Source organism: Haliotis cracherodii, unplaced genomic scaffold (assembly GCF_022045235.1).
Source record: "Haliotis cracherodii isolate W230 unplaced genomic scaffold, xgHalCrac1.p SCAF_2, whole genome shotgun sequence".
NCBI lineage: Eukaryota > Metazoa > Mollusca > Gastropoda > Lepetellida > Haliotidae > Haliotis > Haliotis cracherodii.
The window spans coordinates 23,578,160-23,596,061 of NW_027266275.1; the positions used below are offsets into that span (position 1 = coordinate 23,578,160).

At 41.0% G+C, this 17,902-nt stretch overlaps 1 protein-coding gene across 1 annotated transcript; it reads right to left on the reverse strand.

Moving 5' to 3' along the window:
* Positions 1–9,164: 9,164 nt before the first annotated feature.
* Positions 9,165–17,666, reverse strand: LOC139467726 (peptidyl-prolyl cis-trans isomerase A-like). Its single transcript, XM_071249236.1, has 5 exons — positions 17,511–17,666; positions 15,432–15,462; positions 14,261–14,446; positions 10,655–10,730; positions 9,165–9,762 (listed from the first exon to the last, which is right to left on the reverse strand). Exons 1-5 carry the CDS (start codon positions 17,577–17,579, stop codon positions 9,630–9,632), a joined length of 495 nt encoding a protein of 164 aa, XP_071105337.1. The 5' UTR covers positions 17,580–17,666; the 3' UTR covers positions 9,165–9,629.
* Between the last annotated feature and the right edge of the window lie 236 nt (positions 17,667–17,902).

Here is a 17,902-nt window from a genome sequence, read left to right on the forward strand (position 1 = left end):
TGAATGATGTACACTACCGGGACGACATCGTTCGAGATTATGTTCTACCCTTTGTGCAAATGCAGGGGCGTAACGTCACTTTGCAGCGGGATAGTGCCCGTATCGTAACAGACTTTTTGCGGCAGCATAACCTTGCTGTACTGCCATGGCCGGTTGTTTCTCCAGACATTTCTCACATAGTACATGTCTGGGATGAGATAGGAGGACGTCAAGGACGGGACCAGAACCAGCCTGGAACGCTTCCTCAGATGGGCCAAACTTTGGTTGACATTTGAAACAACATCCCCCTGGCTGTTTTCAACCTTATGACGTCTTCATTGTGCAGCCGCTGCCCCGCCTGAATCGTCGCATGTGGTGGTCACACCCGATTATGACATTGTTCAGTTGTTTCGCCACCCTTCTATTAGGGCGTGTCGCTCAGTCTCCCGCACCCAGTATGGGTTTTGTCAATTCGTGTGTCATGATAAAACATTGATCAGATGAATAGTCAAACAATATGCTGTTACTTTCAATAACATAACATTTACATCACTTAAATGAAGCACAGTTACATTTTTTGTTAGTATATATAAACGTACATTCACGTGACGAGCTTTCGGATTCGCTTTTCAGATCATGGATATTGTACGACGCTTCAGCGAATCTATTCGTGAAAATAACTGAACAACAGCCCTGTCATCACTAGATGAGATGAGGTGATTTGGGGGTTAACGTCGAGTTCAAGATTATTGCACTTACATGGCGACACGTGTGTGTGAGTGCGTGCATGCTAATGCAGATGCTAGCCCATGGAGATACTCCACTCAGACACTATATAGCATCTTCCTGAGGCAAGAGAGTTAACTGACTTTAAAAGTGGAAACTGGACTTTGATAGTCAGTTAACTCTCTTGCCTCGGGAAGATGCTACGTACGGACTCCGAGCCAAAGAGTCCTAATGTTTTGCCCTTGATGCTGAGCGCCTTGTCTTATCTCACAGTCCAAGAACCAAATTATTTTCCCTTCCGCCCAGATACTTCTGTGATGCCCAAACCCCAAATGAATCAAGTTTAGATTTTCCTCAAGGTCAGGGTTTGGTATCATCTGCAAGAAAACTACAGGGTTCGGGTAATGGAGCAAACATATCATATTGCCATGCTTGGTTGGACAAACATCTCGGCCAGTGGTCACGAATCAATTCCAACATTTGTCAACTCTTGTTTATGGCTTAATTGCAAAACACAAGTATTATTCTGGTACGAGTTCTTTTAGTGTCAAACATGTGCAACTCCATCTGGAAATGTTGCTACACTGTGTCAGGAAATATGGCCTTTCTTAGTAATGCTCTGGTTGCGCAAGGCGAAGTTGTCAGAATGTAGTTCCATGAGGTGAGGTGAAATTGGGTTTAACATCGCGTCCAAGATTATTGCACTTACATGTATATAGCGACGTGCATGCACATGTATGTGTGGCTGCTTGTACAAGTCCATCTTCCCTTGGCAAGGGAGTTAACTGACTTTAAAAGTTAGAATCCATGGCGAAAGGACAGAGCTTGACAAGAGGGACAATAAATATGCCTGTCATTTAAACCTTTATCTGATGGTTGTAGAAGGCGATTTTTGATTGCTACAGACCCCAGCCCGTGAAACCCCGGTATGTTAATAGTCTCTGCATCTCTCATCTCACTTGAGCTCCTTTTCGATTGTTATGTCTCCGCCTGGCATTGTGATCACTTGTTGACATGTCATGTTGAACGCCACACTCAGCGATATTCCAGCCATATGACGGCGGTCTGTAAATAACGAGTCTGGACCAGACAATCCAATGATTGACATCATGAGCATCGATCCACGCAAATGGGATATAATAAGTGGGCATATTCTAACCCAGGATCCCGGAGGGAAAATGACAGACACTTTACAAACAACTTTCAGCAACATTGACCGTATATGTATGTCTCTCAAGACCAAGGCCCGTTCTACAAATGATTTAGCGATGAGATGATCGTAATTAGTGAGTGAGTGAGTGAGTGAGTGAGTTGGGTTTAACGCCGCTTTGAACAGTATTCCAGTCATATCGCGGCGTGTCAGCTTAATGTGGGAGAAAAGCCCGAAGTGATGCAGGCCTCAGACGTTTACCACTTCGGTGAAACCCACGAGCACAGGTATGGTGCTGACAAACCTAGAAACATAATTGGGGCGAACCGGGATTCGAACCCGCAATCATAGGTTTCTGGCGTGCACAAGGGACGCAACTCTGCACAGCGAATCGCGGCGCCATAGACGACTGGGCCACCCGTGCCCCCTGATCGTAATTAACACACTTAAATTAAGGATTACTATCGTCATAGCACATACATGTGGAATTGGACTCCTTTCATACCCAAGGGAGATATCTAATTCATTAATCAACATTAAATACTTGAGTTGGGAGATAAACGAACTTTTTTTTCAGTCTGAGTCTGGGAATGACCCTTGCCATGATTTATACTACTCAAAAGAAGTTAAGGTTCACCTGATTCTTTCATATTACAAAAGTTAATCTCTCATGCCATGACAGATTAGCATTACCAATATGAAAGAATCGGGTGAATCTTAACTTCTTTTGAGTAGTAAACATTGTCAAAACTCAAAAAAGTATTTTAAAGGCTATGAAACTGGGAGCATGACATATCCTTCAGATGCCCAAAATGCATTGTTTAAAAAGTGGCGGTGGAAGGAGCAGTCAAATTCAGCAGAACCTGCTAATGCAGATGCTAGCCCATGGAGATACTCTACTAAGACACTATATATCATCTTCCCGAGGCAAGAGAGTTAACTGACTTTAAAAGTGGAAACTGGACTTTTATAGTCAGTTAACTCTCTTGCCTCGGGAAGATGCTACATACGGACTCCGAGCCAAAGAGTCCTAATGTTTTGCCCTTGATGCTGAGCGCCTTGTCTTATCTCACAGTCCATGAACCAAATTATTTTCCCTTCCGCCCAGATACTTCTGTGATGCCAAAACCCCAAATGAATCAAGTTTAGATTTTCCTCAAGGTCAGGGTTTGGTATCATCTGCAAGAAAACTACAGGGTTCGGGTAATGGAGCAAACATATCATATTGCCATGCTTGGTTGGACCAACATCTCGGCCAGTGGTCACGAATCAATTCCAACATTTGTCAACTCTTGTTTATGGCTTAATTGCAAAACACAAGTATTATTCTGGTACGAGTTCTTTTAGTGTCAAACATGTGCAACTCCATCTGGAAATGTTGCTACACTGTGTCAGGAAATATGGCCTTTCTTAGTAATGCTCTGGTTGCGCAAGGCGAAGTTGTCAGAATGTAGTTCCATGAGGTGAGGTGAAATTGGGTTTAACATCGCGTCCAAGATTATTGCACTTACATGTATATAGCGACGTGCATGCACATGTATGTGTGGCTGCTTGTACAAGTCCATCTTCCCTAGGCAAGGGAGTTAACTGACTTTAAAAGTTAGAATCCATGGCGAAAGGACAGAGCTTGACAAGAGGGACAATAAATATGCCTGTCATTTAAACCTTTATCTGATGGTTGTAGAAGGCGATTTTTGATTGCTACAGACCCCAGCCCGTGAAACCCCGGTATGTTAATAGTCTCTGCATCTCTCATCTCACTTGAGCTCCTTTTCGATTGTTATGTCTCCGCCTGGCATTGTGATCACTTGTTGACATGTCATGTTGAACGCCACACTCAGCGATATTCCAGCCATATGACGGCGGTCTGTAAATAACGAGTCTGGACCAGACAATCCAATGATTGACATCATGAGCATCGATCCACGCAAATGGGATACGATGACGTGCATCAACCAAGTCAGCAAGCCTGACCACCTGATCCCGTTAGTCGCCTCTTACGTCAAGCATAGTCACATTTTACGTCAAGCATAGTCGCCTCTTACGTCAAGCATGGGACAACTCAGATCAACTTCAACAAACAAAACGGTCTTCGCGACAACATGGCCATATTACAACTGCCGACGACTCAACGGCTATCACCACTCACGTCATCAACGTAAGTTACTAGTACCTATAACATACCATATTTAGAATCCTTACACAGTAATGAACAAGATTACTTTGATCAGGGGGTTTAACACGGCGCAAAGACATTTTGTACCACACCTACCTATTGATGCAAGTACTTACACTGTCATAAAGCGCGCATGTGTAAACCAGAAAATAAAACAAATTGCAATTTGCATGTGGTGCCTTCAGAATCAGGAATGGGAATATGGCACGTTTCAGTTTCAAAATTATGTGATATAATGTAGAAAACAAACATATTAGAGGTACACATGATACCGTTGACATTCATATGTCTACGGTGGTTAAGTTATTAATAATGTTTCATTATTAATCTTTTCAAAATAGACGCTACAATGTTGTAATATTATTTCAGAACGAAGTGGATCTGCATATGGAAATATGCAGATATTGTTAAAATTGAAATCCACGTTATTTCATACATAACATGTTATTTCTTACCATGAACCATACCTCTCTATGTGAGTTACCTCCCTATGGTAATGTTCATTTCTGCAGCCTGACACGTCAGTTATTCAATGTACAAAACTGCTAATATCTCGCTACACTGAAACTGGGTGAACGGTTTTTTTCAAAGCGATATGCTGTGGGCCTGTTCCCGACCCTCTCGACAGGCATACCCGCTTTACGGAAATGGGACGTTTCACCGAAATTCTACATGGGGAAATAGGTCGAATATGGCAAGGCTGCCCTTAACCTCCTAGCGGCTGCAGACGAGGATCGCAAGCGCTCTACGGCAGGTAAACCAGTCGAGGATAGGACGTGGCTCCCTGTTGTTATTATTATTATTGCCGAATAACATAAATATGTCTAGTGTAATAATTTACAGTTAGAATGTTTTTTAAAAATATTTTCATAATTATGTATGTATTTCGTATGTAAGAATATCATTATAATAAACGTGAGACAAAAATAAAGTTTCTTTTAAAGTTTGGTTACCTTTTTCCAACGATTACTCATTCCTCCCTGATAATGTTGTTCAAGTTGATTCTGTCCAAGTTTAGTTTCAATTGCAACAATATATGAAAACATTATGTTCTAACATTACATCTCAATGTATGCAGATAACAAGCCTATCCATCCGATCCATTTTGGCTTCTCTTACAAGCATAGGTTGCTGGGGACATATTCTAACCCAGGATACCGGAGGGAAAATGACAGACACTTTACAAATAACTTTCAGCAACATTGACCGTATATGTATGTCACTCAAGACCAAGGCCCGTTCCACAAATGATTTAGCGATGAGATGATCGTAATTAGTGAGTGAGTGAGTGAGTTGGGTTTAACGCCGCTTTTAACAGTATTCCAGTCATATCGCGGCGTGTCAGCTTAATGTGGGAGAAAAGCCCGAAGTGATGCAGGCCTCAGACGTTTACCACTTCGGTGAAACCCACGAGCACAGGTATGGTGCTGACAAACCTAGAAACATAATTGGGGCGAACCGGGATTCGAACCCGCAATCATAGGTTTCTGGCGTGCCCAAGGGACGCAACTCTGCACAGCGAATCGCGGCGCCTTAGACGACTGGGCCACCCGTGCCCCCTGATCGTAATTAACACACTTAAAATAAGGATTACTATCGTCATAGCACATACATGTGGAATTGGACTCCTTTCATACCCAAGGGAGATATCTAATTCATTAATCAACATTAAATACTTGAGTTGGGAGATAAACGAACTTATTTTTCAGTCTGAGTCTGAGGATGACCCTTGCCATAATTTATACTACTCAAAAGAAGTTAAGGTTCACCTGATTCTTTCATATTACAAAAGTTAATCTCTCATGCCATGACAGATTAGCATTACCAATATGAAAGAATCGGGTGAATCTTAACTTCTTTTGAGTAGTAAACATTGTCAAAACTCAAAAAAGTATTTTAAAGGCTATGAAACTGGGAGCATGACATATCCTTCAGATGCCCAAAATGCATTGTTTAAAAAGTGGCGGTGGAAGGAGCAGTCAAATTCAGCAGAACCTGCTTAATTACACCTTTCTAAACATGCTAAAGAAGATAAACTATAGAAATATAAAATAATCTAATGTTCCTTGACCTTTTTGGAGAAGTGTCTATGTGATGTTCGTTTTTTTAAGTAACGCCAATCAGAAATATTCCAGTTATATCACAACTGACAACAAATAACCAGGTCTGGACCAGACAATCCAGTGATGGACATGAGCATTGATTCAGACAGCTTGAATAAGACGATATGGGAACAACCATGTCAGGGCATGGCCACCGGACACGTTTAGTCGCCTGTTACAAGCACCAGCTGCTTGCTGTGGGCCTATATTGTTACCTGTAATTCCCACAGGAAATAGATGCAATGTGAGTATGAGCAAGCAACAAGGAATTACTAATTCTCCCATCCTTCCCACAAAGCTTCCCACATTCAAACATGGCTGTGAAAAGAATGTTTTAATTTGTAAATGTAAACCAATTTTGATGATTAAAGATCAACAACATTCTCAGAAAAAAACAAAAACATGTCTATCCATTGGCAAGAGACCGTGACAATATAATGCTCACTTAAGTATAATTATTTCGTAAATTTCCATAACCGGCCAGAATGAGCAAAGATCCTGCAGTGAGGAGGCAATGTCAGGGTTGTAAACTATTATTCCCTGCAGTGAGGAGGCAATGTCAGGGTTGTAAACTATTATTCCCTGCAGTAAGGAGGCAATGTCAGGGTTGTAAACTATTATTCCCTGCAGTGAGGAGGCAATGTCAGGGTTGTAAACTATTTATTCCCTGCAGTAAGGAGGCAATATCAGGGTTGTTAACTATTATTTCTTGCAGTAAGGAGGCAATGTCAGGGTTGTAAACTATTATTCCCTGCAGTGAGGAGGCAATGTCAGGGTTGTAAACTATTTATTCCCTGCAGTAAGGAGGCAATATCAGGGTTGTTAACTATTATTCCCTGCAGTGAGGAGGCAATGTCAGGGTTGTAAACTATTATTCCCTGCAGTGAGGAGGCAATATCAGGGTTGTTAACTATTATTCCCTGCAGTGAGGAGGCAATATCAGGGTTGTAAACTATTATTCCCTGCAGTGAGGAGGCAATGTCAGGGTTGTAAACTATTATTCCCTGCAGTGAGGAGGCAATGTCAGGGTTGTAAACTATTATTCCCTGCAGTAAGGAGGCAATGTCAGGGTTGTAAACTATTATTCCCTGCAGTGAGGAGGCAATGTCAGGGTTGTAAACTATTATTCCCTGCAGTGAGGAGGCAATGTCAGGGTTGTAAACTATTATTCCCTGCAGACAGGAGGCAATGTCAGGGTTGTAAACTATTATTCCCTGCAGTGAGGAGGCAATGTCAGGGTTGTAAACTATTATTCCCTGCAGTGAGGAGGCAATGTCATGGTTGTAAACTATTTTTTCCTGCAGTGAGGTGGCAATGTCAGGGATGTAAACTATTATTCCCTGCAGTGAGGAGGCCCATGTCAGGGTTGTAAACTATTATTCCCTGCAGTGAGGAGGCAATATCAGGGTTGTAAACTATTTTTCCCTGCAGTGAGGTGGCAATGTCAGGGTTGTAAACTATTTTTCCCTGCAGTGAGGAGGCAATCTGGGTTGTAAACTATTATTTCCTGCAGTGAGGAGGCAATCTGGGTTGTAAACTATTATTTCCTGCAGTGAGGAGGCAATCTGGGTTGTAAACTATTATTTCCTGCAGTGAGGAGGCAATCTGGGTTGTAAACTATTATTTCCTGCAGTGAGGAGGCAATCTGGGTTGTAAACTATTATTTACTAAATGCCCCTGGTTGTTTCCTGCAACCAAGAACAGTAGACCATCATGAACAGGCATGACTTCTTTGAACAGTAATAATCTAACAATATTCTGTGCATTAATACTTTATTACATTTAAGATATATATTTTGTTGGTCATAAGAACTGGGGCAAAAATATGCAAGCATGTCAGCTTCAAGTATATTTAGTGAACATGTGGTCGACAAATGTTGGGATGTTCAATCGACTACAACCTATTAATAACAATGCCATGAAATTTGAATGTTTCCAAACTAAAACTTCAATTGTAAAGTAGTCATTTCATTCTTTGATTCCAAGACGTTTGTTAGACAAGAGACTATTTAACAAAATCTTTGGATCAGTTGGGAGGTGTGATTCAGATTAGATTACATCAAATGTAGATGTAGCTTGAGATGTTTGTTGTTTAATCCAATAAAGCAATATTCCAGCTACACGACGGTGTACACATAATCAGACAATCCAGTGATTGACAGCATGAGCATCAATCTATGCAACTGGGACACAGTGATGCATTAACCAAGTCAGCGAAGATGACCACCTGATCCAAACAAGCATATATCCCTTCATGTCGATCGTCAGGCAGGGTTACAATAAGTACCATCAGTTAACGTCTTCGTATGATGCAGCCAGGGATTGAAACCCATCCTTCCGCTTTCCAGATAGACACTAGACCAAGGAGGCGGTCACTTGGCTTGTTTAAGCCTCTCAGCAATATTCCAGCTGAATGACGGAGGTCTAATCGAGTCTATACATAGCAAACCAGTGATCAAGCGTCAATCCACGCAATATGGATAGATGTCATGCATCAACCAAGTCGGCGAGCAATAACTACCTGAATAGTCGACACTATTCTAACCCAGATGATCTTTTAGTAGATCAGACGCGTTACTTAGTGCACATGGAGAGATGACCAATGTGCTCACAAGAGGTGGTGAGGTGAAATGGGGTTTAACGTCGCGTCCAAGATTATTGCACTTATATAGCGATGTGCGTGCGTGCGTGCGTGCGTGCGTGCGCGGACTGATGCCCATTTATAGTGCTAGCTCACTGAGATGCCATGCCACAGTTTAACATGAATACCCCACTCAAGACACAGTATACGGACTCCGAGCCGACCACTCCTTGTTTTAGCCCCTTAATGTCAAGCGCCAGACAGGGTAACGTGTTCACAAGACAAGGTCAAACAGCTCAACACTGGCAGCGATATTCACAGTGCACAGGAGTTGCTTATTATTCACTCTTCTGACACACACCAAGCGATGATGCTGTACCCAGGTACCCTCAGACAATATCCCATGTGCAGCCAGAATTGTCAACATATCTTTCAAATGATAACAAGATAAAAACTTATAGAATTTATTCCATTGTTTGGCATTTACAGGTACTTTGTTTTGGAATGCATTGTGATGACCCTACAAAAGGACAAAAAGAAACCAGGCCATTACAAAATTATCAAATGCTGAAAATAGTAACCCTGTCATTTTATTGGGGGAAAACCCAAGTTTGGACTAGATGATTAATAAGGTAGTAGTGTTAGAACACATAACTCCGCATCAACATTCTCAAATATCTCAAGAGGCTGTAGAAAACAAAATCAGCTGGTCAATTCAAAGGCTTAGAAAACTAACTTTTACCTCCGTTGTGAAACCTGAAGGCTCATTGAGTCTGTTTTTGGACTACTAGCAAATGAAAGTTGCATCTCAATTTTAACCGAGAAAGAAGTACTGGATAACAAGCACTGTGGTCCATGACAACTCTATTTAAGGAGAGTGTACAGTCATGATGATTTTAAAATTTACAAGGAGACTCAAAGCTGTCCGCAAGCAGAAATGATACATTTCTTGGAGGTTTTCCCACTCTGGGAACCCAGTTTTTCAAGCTTCTCGACAATATCCAGTCCACTTGTAACACGACCAAACACCACATGTTTTCCGTCTAACCTGAAATAACAAGCAGACGTAACTTTGAACAGTTTGTTGTTGCACTCAGCAATACTTCGAACTATATGACGGCGGTCTGTAAATAATTGAGTCTGGACCAGACAATCCAGTTATTGACATGAGCATCGATCCACGCAATTGGGATAAGATGACATGCATCAACCAAGTCAGCGAGCCTGACCACCTGATCCTGTTAGTCGCTGAACAGTGTCACGGCACATCAGCTTAATGTGGAGGAAAGCCAGACGTGATACAGGTGCCTGGTCTCAGACAGTTCCCACTCTGGGAAAACCTAGAAGCATGGGTATGGTACAGACGAAGCTTGATACATAATCGTGGCGAATCAGAATTCAAAACGACAATCATGGGTTTCTGGCATGCCCATGAGACTCAACTCTGCACAGCAAATTGCAGTGCCTCAGATGACTGGGTCACCCTTAGGCCACCGATATTTGGTATAAACCTTTTAAAGGGCAAGTAACATTCAACATTGCAACTTTACAGATTCTAATACTTAAGGGCATACTTAATCACAAATGCTTGACCAAATGGAAGTTTGATATAACAGAAAAAGGGTAACACATTCCCACCCCCCACCAAAAAAAGGTAAAATTCCTCACAAGGAATAAAACCTGTTCCCTGCTTTAACATGCTGTGCTTCAAACTTTTAATCGCATTGCAATAATTTTTCTCAGTTTACATGCTCTTCATGATTGCTTTTTGAACTTGATGCTCTTGATTCTTACCAGCAAGTCAAATTTGCTAAAATACAAAAATTTAATCATTTTCAGAAAGAATTCCGCACTCTCACATAAGCCTTACTGTCCAGTTGGGCCATCAAATTGAAGAATGAAAGCATGGATCCACCATGTACTCTTTGCTATTAACTTACCAAGAGGTCTTTGCTGTGCAAATGAAGAACTGAGATCCGTTAGTGTTAGGTCCAGCATTAGCCATCGACAGAGTTCCTGAAAAGAAAGAATTAATATAGAAAACACTTTACAAACATTGTCCAGTAAAAATTATCTAATACATGGTGAATGTCATTAAATGCTGTTCACCACACAACTGTTGCAAACGGCCTCAAAGGACATTTCATCTTGGAAAGGGAAAAATACACTTTTTCAAATGTGCCAGTTTGCTCAGATAAGGTTGCCGAGCGTAACAGAACTTGCAAGTGTCTTAAACTCCTTAATGCAAGAGCAAACAATTATCCAAATTTCAGGATTGTACAGATAAAAGTGATTGGCAATGAATGATACACAGAGATGATCTTGACCCTATTGTTAGGAATACCATCAGACAGAAGGTTTTGTTGAGATGATGCAAGTACCTGGAACATGGTGAAGCCTCACATACAGTGAGGGAGGGAGGGGGTGGGGGCAACCCTTGTCTCCCAAAAAAAACAAGGTGAGGTGAGGTGAGGTGAAATTGGGTTTAACATCATGTCCAAGATTATTGCACTTATATAGCGACGTGCATGTACTTGAGTGTGTGTGTGTGTGTTGCTGCTTGTACTAGTCCGGACTGATGCGGATTTATAGTGCTAGCTCACTGAGATACCATGCCGCAGTTTAACATGAATACCCGACTCAGACACAGTATACTTGCTTTGGCCCGTTAATGCCGAGCGCCAGACAGGGTAACAAGTACGATCTTATATCGTCTTTACGTATGACGCGGCCGGGGATCAAACCCCGGACCTTCCGCTCTACGGGTGGACGCTCTACCACTAGACCACGGACGCAGCCCCCCAAGAAATCAAGAATTTCATTTAAATGTAGAAGTGCTTTCGTCCATTATAATTTATAAGTAAACTGATGAGTTTTTATCCCCAGTTGCCGTGAGAACGAACACAGAAGACACCATGTCAACACATCTGTACTGAAGCAGGCAATTTAATCCTGTTATTAGGAACTTATTACACAATCTGGTCAGAGAAAATGTTTATTTGTATGTCCAAGACACCTGGACATAGTTTGGAATCTATTTTAATAATTGTATTCAAAACTTCATTCAACATTGTTTACATTACAGTTTAGCATGTCTCAGAAAAAAACAGAATCAGAATCAGCAGTTTTAAAACAACCTGACCACCATGACAATGGACTTCACCAATATCACTTGACCCATAAACATGGGTAGAATAGGTCTTCAGCAACTAATGCTTGTCATAAGAGGCGACTAATGGGATTGGGTGGTCAGGCACGCTGACTTTATTGATGTCATCCTATCCCAATTGTGTAGATCGATGCTCATGTCAATCATGGGATCATGGGAAGACACGAATATTTACAGACGGCCGCCATAGAGCTGGAATGTTGCTGAGTGCGGTGTTAAACAACAAAGCAAATCAAAGCAACATCCCAGGTAGTGTTTCCATTCTCCAGTATAAACCGGCCAATTTAAGGGTTAACGGGTTCCTATGTCCGGTAGGAATTTCCATTGAAAAATGTATATGTTAGCGCTTCAGAACTGGTTGTATTTTGTTTGGTGTAAATGCTAAAATTGAATAAGATATTAGGTCCCCCTATTTTTTTCAAATACAGTCCCACTGTAATGATGTTAATCGACTGACAGTTGATAATGTAATTATCAAGTCACAACTAGTTAGGACGAAAGGTTTACCAAGTGACACCATAACCCATGGTTTAGCAGCATCTGATGTCACAATTTGTTGCCACAAAACCGAATAAATCAATTACATGGATCTGATCATCATTACCATGATTACCTATTTTAGTTATGTATTCAATTCAAACAAGACATTCTCCATTAAGCCTTGTTAGATCAGGCTTACATAACTGCTGATACATCTTAAGAAAACAGTGTTATCCCTATCGGCAACAAATTGTTGATATAGAAGAGAAAGACTATAAAAAATTCATTTTTTAAGCCCTAAAAAGCCCTAAGAAGAGACAGGTACTGGGGCCGCTTCATGTCATCGGGGGATAAAAATGATTAAACAGTGAAATTAACACACAAAAGGCTCCTTCTCTGGGAAACAAAATAACTCCTGAGAAGCGTATCTTAGAAGCTTAGATAAGCCAAATTCAGTAGTTACTGAGGAAAAAAGAACATGGATCAAGGGCCGTAACTCTAATCATGCTAATAGATTGACCCATTTTTGACCAGTCTTGATAAATATCTTTTAGATAACCTAACTTCAGCAGTTTTCTCCCCATTGCACATGTCGCAGACACTACGCACCAAGTAAAATAGCACGTTTTATTCAAACTCATGTGAGAACATGAACAGTAGCAGTGTGTAAAATTTCATTTCTCAGACCTAAACTGTTATAGAAAGCATGTCCCCTTTGAGAAGCGGACAGACAGACGAAGGGACAGATTCCATTTCTATATCCCCTGCCCCTCTTAGTGGGGCATAATAAACTTATCCCTCAAGTAATAGGTCACTTGACCAGTACCAAAAATTTTAAGGATTAAAACATCGAAACCTGGGCCAAACAGATGGAATGAAAAGTACTGATTTCTGAGGCATCCATATTTTTCCATTTTGTTCCTACTTGTAACCTAAAAGATGAGCAATATACCAGGCTTATTTACCTACAGAGTGAGTGAGGGAGTATGGTTTTATGCCGCTTTTAGCAATATTCCAGCAATATCACGGCGGGGGACACCAGAAATGGGCTTCACACATTGTACCCATGTCGGGAATCGAACACGGGTCTTCAGCGGGACGAGCGAACTCTTTAACCACTAGGCTACCCAATCGCCCACCTACAGAAATACCAATTATAAAATTGAATCATGGAATCATACAGACAGGAAATATTTCTTTATCTCCTCGTTCAATGAAATCCACTGTTATGTACATGATGTAGAGCTACCTAGTTTCATCTGTTCCAAGTATGAGGGGGTTCTCAAGACAAAAATATTCATCGACATCCTTGCAACGATAGACCAATAACAATATTATGTTTGGATAAAGGAACAGGTTAACAGCAAACTGAAATTTTGAAATTAAACTACACATGATGATTTACCATTTAAACTTGTCTTTCCTGTTCAAATTCAGGTGTAGAAACAAACAGTTCTAGCCCACAAGTCCTTATAAAGATAACATAGCAAAACCCTTAAAAAGTAAATTTCTACTTGTCCTTAGGATACCTTAACTATTAGGCAGTTTGGCAAGGACTATAGGACTAGTGCCAATTTCTAACGCTGAAACTACTGTTCAAATTGATTTAAAACAAGAAATGATTTGGAAAATATTTGTAGACGCCCAGTTGACCGTACAAATGCTTTGCAAATCTTGCAATCGACCTAAATCTGCAATGCAGTTTACGAACCAGATGTCGATTTCAATACATGATTCTGATTGGACTATGCAGACTTGTCAGTCCAGCCAAAAAATAACTGATTTTCCAGTCTAGTTTGACCCTTACAACTTTCTGCGACAGACGATGCTAAACTTTAGCTGAAGCAGTTTATGAACAGCTTATCACAACATAGCTGCTCAGTGCCGTGGTACTCACCTGCTCCTTCGTGCTTCTTGATGAAGTTCTCATCAGCAAACTTAGCACCGTAGATGCTTTTGCCTCCAGTTCCATCCCCACGAGTGAAGTCACCACCCTGGATCATGAACTTGGGGATGATCCGATGAAACACAGAGTCTTTGTATCCAAACCCTTTCTCTCCTGTGCATAGAGCCCTGAAGTTCTCTGAAACCAAAGTCAACAGATAGGTCCCTGTGCTTTTACAAATACCCAATATGGTAACCAGAAGTATTTTATACATTGATCAGAGTGAGTGAGTGAGTGAGTTTGGTTTTACGCCGCTTTTAGCAATATTCCAGCAATATCACGGCGGGGAACACCAGAAATGGGCTTCACACATTGTACCCATGTCGGGAATCGAACCCAGGTCTTCGGCGTGACGAGCGAACGCTTTAACCACTAGGCTACCCGACCGCCCACATTGATCAGAAGTGTCAAGTCAGTGAGTTAAGTTTAACGTCACATCGGAAATTTTTCAGCCATATCGTGACGATATATCAGAAGAATTGTATCGGAAACTATTATCGTAACAGGAAGAATATATTCTAATATTTTTACACCTTTTTTTGGTAAAAACTCCTAAGTGTAGCACTTTGGTATAAAACTGAATATCTTTTAGTCCATTGCAGACTTCCCTGTTTAGTTTACGAAAACATACTGACAATATAAATTGTCAAACAATCATGTCAAAGTAATGGCAATAATGATACATGCATATCTTTGACAACCAAGGTTTCTTTCAAAGTGGAATCCAGTTAAAAATCAGCATATTCCTATACATTTATATTCCTACACATTTAAAACCTGTGAAATTTCCGGGGTAGGATAGGTCTTCAGCAACCCATACTTTTCTTAAAAGGAGACTATGCTTGACGTAAAGGGCGACTAACGGGATTGGGTGGTCAGGCTCGCTGACTTGGTTGATGCATGTCATCGATCCCAATTGTGTGGATAGATGCTCATGATATCAATCACTGGATTGTCTGGTCCAGACTCGATTATTTACAGACCGCCGTCATATAGCTGGAATAGTGCTGAGTGCGGCGTAAAACAACAAACCTACACATTTAGTGAACACTGGCCAAGGTGCGAGAAAAACATTTAACATGTTTAATCAACTAGACAATGTAGATGTGGTCAAGTTTCTTACCAGCGGTCTTGGGAACTACATCTGCATACAGCTGAAATACAAGAGACTCAAGTTAGCCACCCATGACATGTGCACGCATGCAGAAAAAAAAATAATGAAAACACAAACACACTGTAGGTCCATGCATTGATACAAAACGATAATATGTTATATATCAATATTAGTGTAATCTCCCAAAACAAATGGACATGTTGTACATTCATCCTGGGTTCGTAAAGCCATACAAAAAATACAAAATGAAACAGTTTATCAAATGCAGGGATGAGAATGGATATTTTCCTTTTCAGGTGAAACATCTTTGCAATGGAGCCAGATTTTAACAAATTTGAGGTCACTAAAATTTGCGGATCTGTGGAAGATTCTTATCCCTGCAAATGGATAACGGAGAAATCTTTGCATGCACTTGTTACGCCAACATCTCCCTGACGATTGTGATTCACCACCTACAAACCCACTAGGAGCTTTGTTTTTCGCGTTATGAACATTATCAAAATTCATAATTCAACTATTTGTGAAAGACTCATCCAAGTAACCATGACAAATTTCATGACATGCATGTTAAAACTGGTTTTCCCAAGAAAACAAATGACGCAAGAGGTCATCAATATTAACTTAAATTTTTAAGACAACAAAAAGGCTTTGTGACAAAAATCAGGTAAAAAGAGTCCCCCCAAATCTGAAAGCCCCGGGATGCAGTGGGAGGCAAAACAACTATAGCAATGTCGATACACCCTGGCACTTCCATAAGCCCAATGCAGCATACATATTGAATCGTCACTGGAACCAAACTGTTCTCCATCCATGATCCATGGTTACGCCATATTCAGTGTGTCTGATACCACTGTCATGCTCTGCTGTTGATATTTGGCAAAGACTGTCGGCACTTGTTAAGTCAGATATCCTCGGAATTGCTGGTGTTTTAGATCATGGTGATGTACACCTTTGCAGCAGAACTGCATATCTGAAGTGGCCCTGAGCAGCTGTTTTACGAGTCCCTGACCTGGGTCAGATATATTATGTACCATGTACCAAGCCCAATGCATCTACTGCAAGGTGCCCTCAATTACAGCAAATTAGTGGAACACAAAACACTTGCAGTGAACATGAAAGTGAAGACGGGTCCTCTTCACTGGCGAGCCATGTTCCTTCACAGACCAGACACGTTTATAATCAAGGTGCTCACGTGATTTAGTTCAGGCAGTGATGAGACGAGTGCAAAACCTTGGGTCTCATTGTAAGCACTATTTAGCATGATGGAACAGAGGGATCAATTCAAAGAATTTAGAGCAGTCCATTGGCATATACAAGTTGGTACCTGCCCTATGAAAAGAGACGTCCCTCCTTGGTCTCCGGATCTCTCTGATGCAGGGCGGTAAGCTGTGCCACTACATCAAAAAGAATACTACACACCAGCAAGAAGAAATCCTCGTGGCCTGGAGACTGACAAGGAGAAATAATAACACATAGTGCCAAGTTGCTGGATACAAGTGCCTCAATCCATGGACCAAGGATATAAGGAACTTTGATTTAGAATTGTGATAACACAAGTCCAGACACTTATAATGCTTATTCAGTATTCTAAACTAACAGCCCCTGACACAGAAATTGGGAAAACTACAGTGAAAAACGGGTTACCCCTAGAACAAAGGCATACATAGCCCTAACATTAATTCGGACCTTTTTAAAACTAATCAGCTGCTGGCTTGGAGCCGAATATCGGCCTTCGAGCGAACCCCTGCAAGTGTAATGCTGCACATGGTATTTCCTGTTGGTCTTATATGTACAAAATATACTAATACAAATTATGTGACAATAACTGAGTTTGTCGTCTACATTTTTAAAGCGTGGTCGTTTTGACTTTACCTTTTGAGGTCTTACTGCCATGGGGCCGTTTTGACCTACTCCCGTGCAGAAAATCTACAAGAAACTACATTTTGCATACACATTAGATTTAACTAGGACAGAATGGCGGATGAGGAATACCGGCATCCGCCATTCACGTTTAAAAGTTGTTAGTTATCTCCTCTTAACATTCACATTATGCGACATCAATATAGGCCTATATATACGGGGAAATACCTCAAAGCAGATACGTCCCTCTGGACTACCGCCGACGGAAATATCAAAGTAAACTTCGGGATTGGCCATGGTTCGTCTTCGGTCCTTGTCAACACTGCGTCTATGTCAGGTAGCGGTTAAGTTGAAAAGGCTGAGATTACAACCCACGTGTGGACAGCGAGGCTGGTTATGTCTATATATAGATTCCTTGTGTTGGCAAACCACAACCGGAAGTGGACAAGAAGAATATAGTCCGCTTTCTTTAGTGCAATTCCATTTGCAACAATTTATTGTAAGTAAGTATTTTCCCTAAAATACAAATATGGTGTTCATAGTGGAAACTATACAAAATAATTATCAAATAACGGTTGTTTTTTTTCTATTTTCATTTTCAATCACGCTCCAAACTCCCG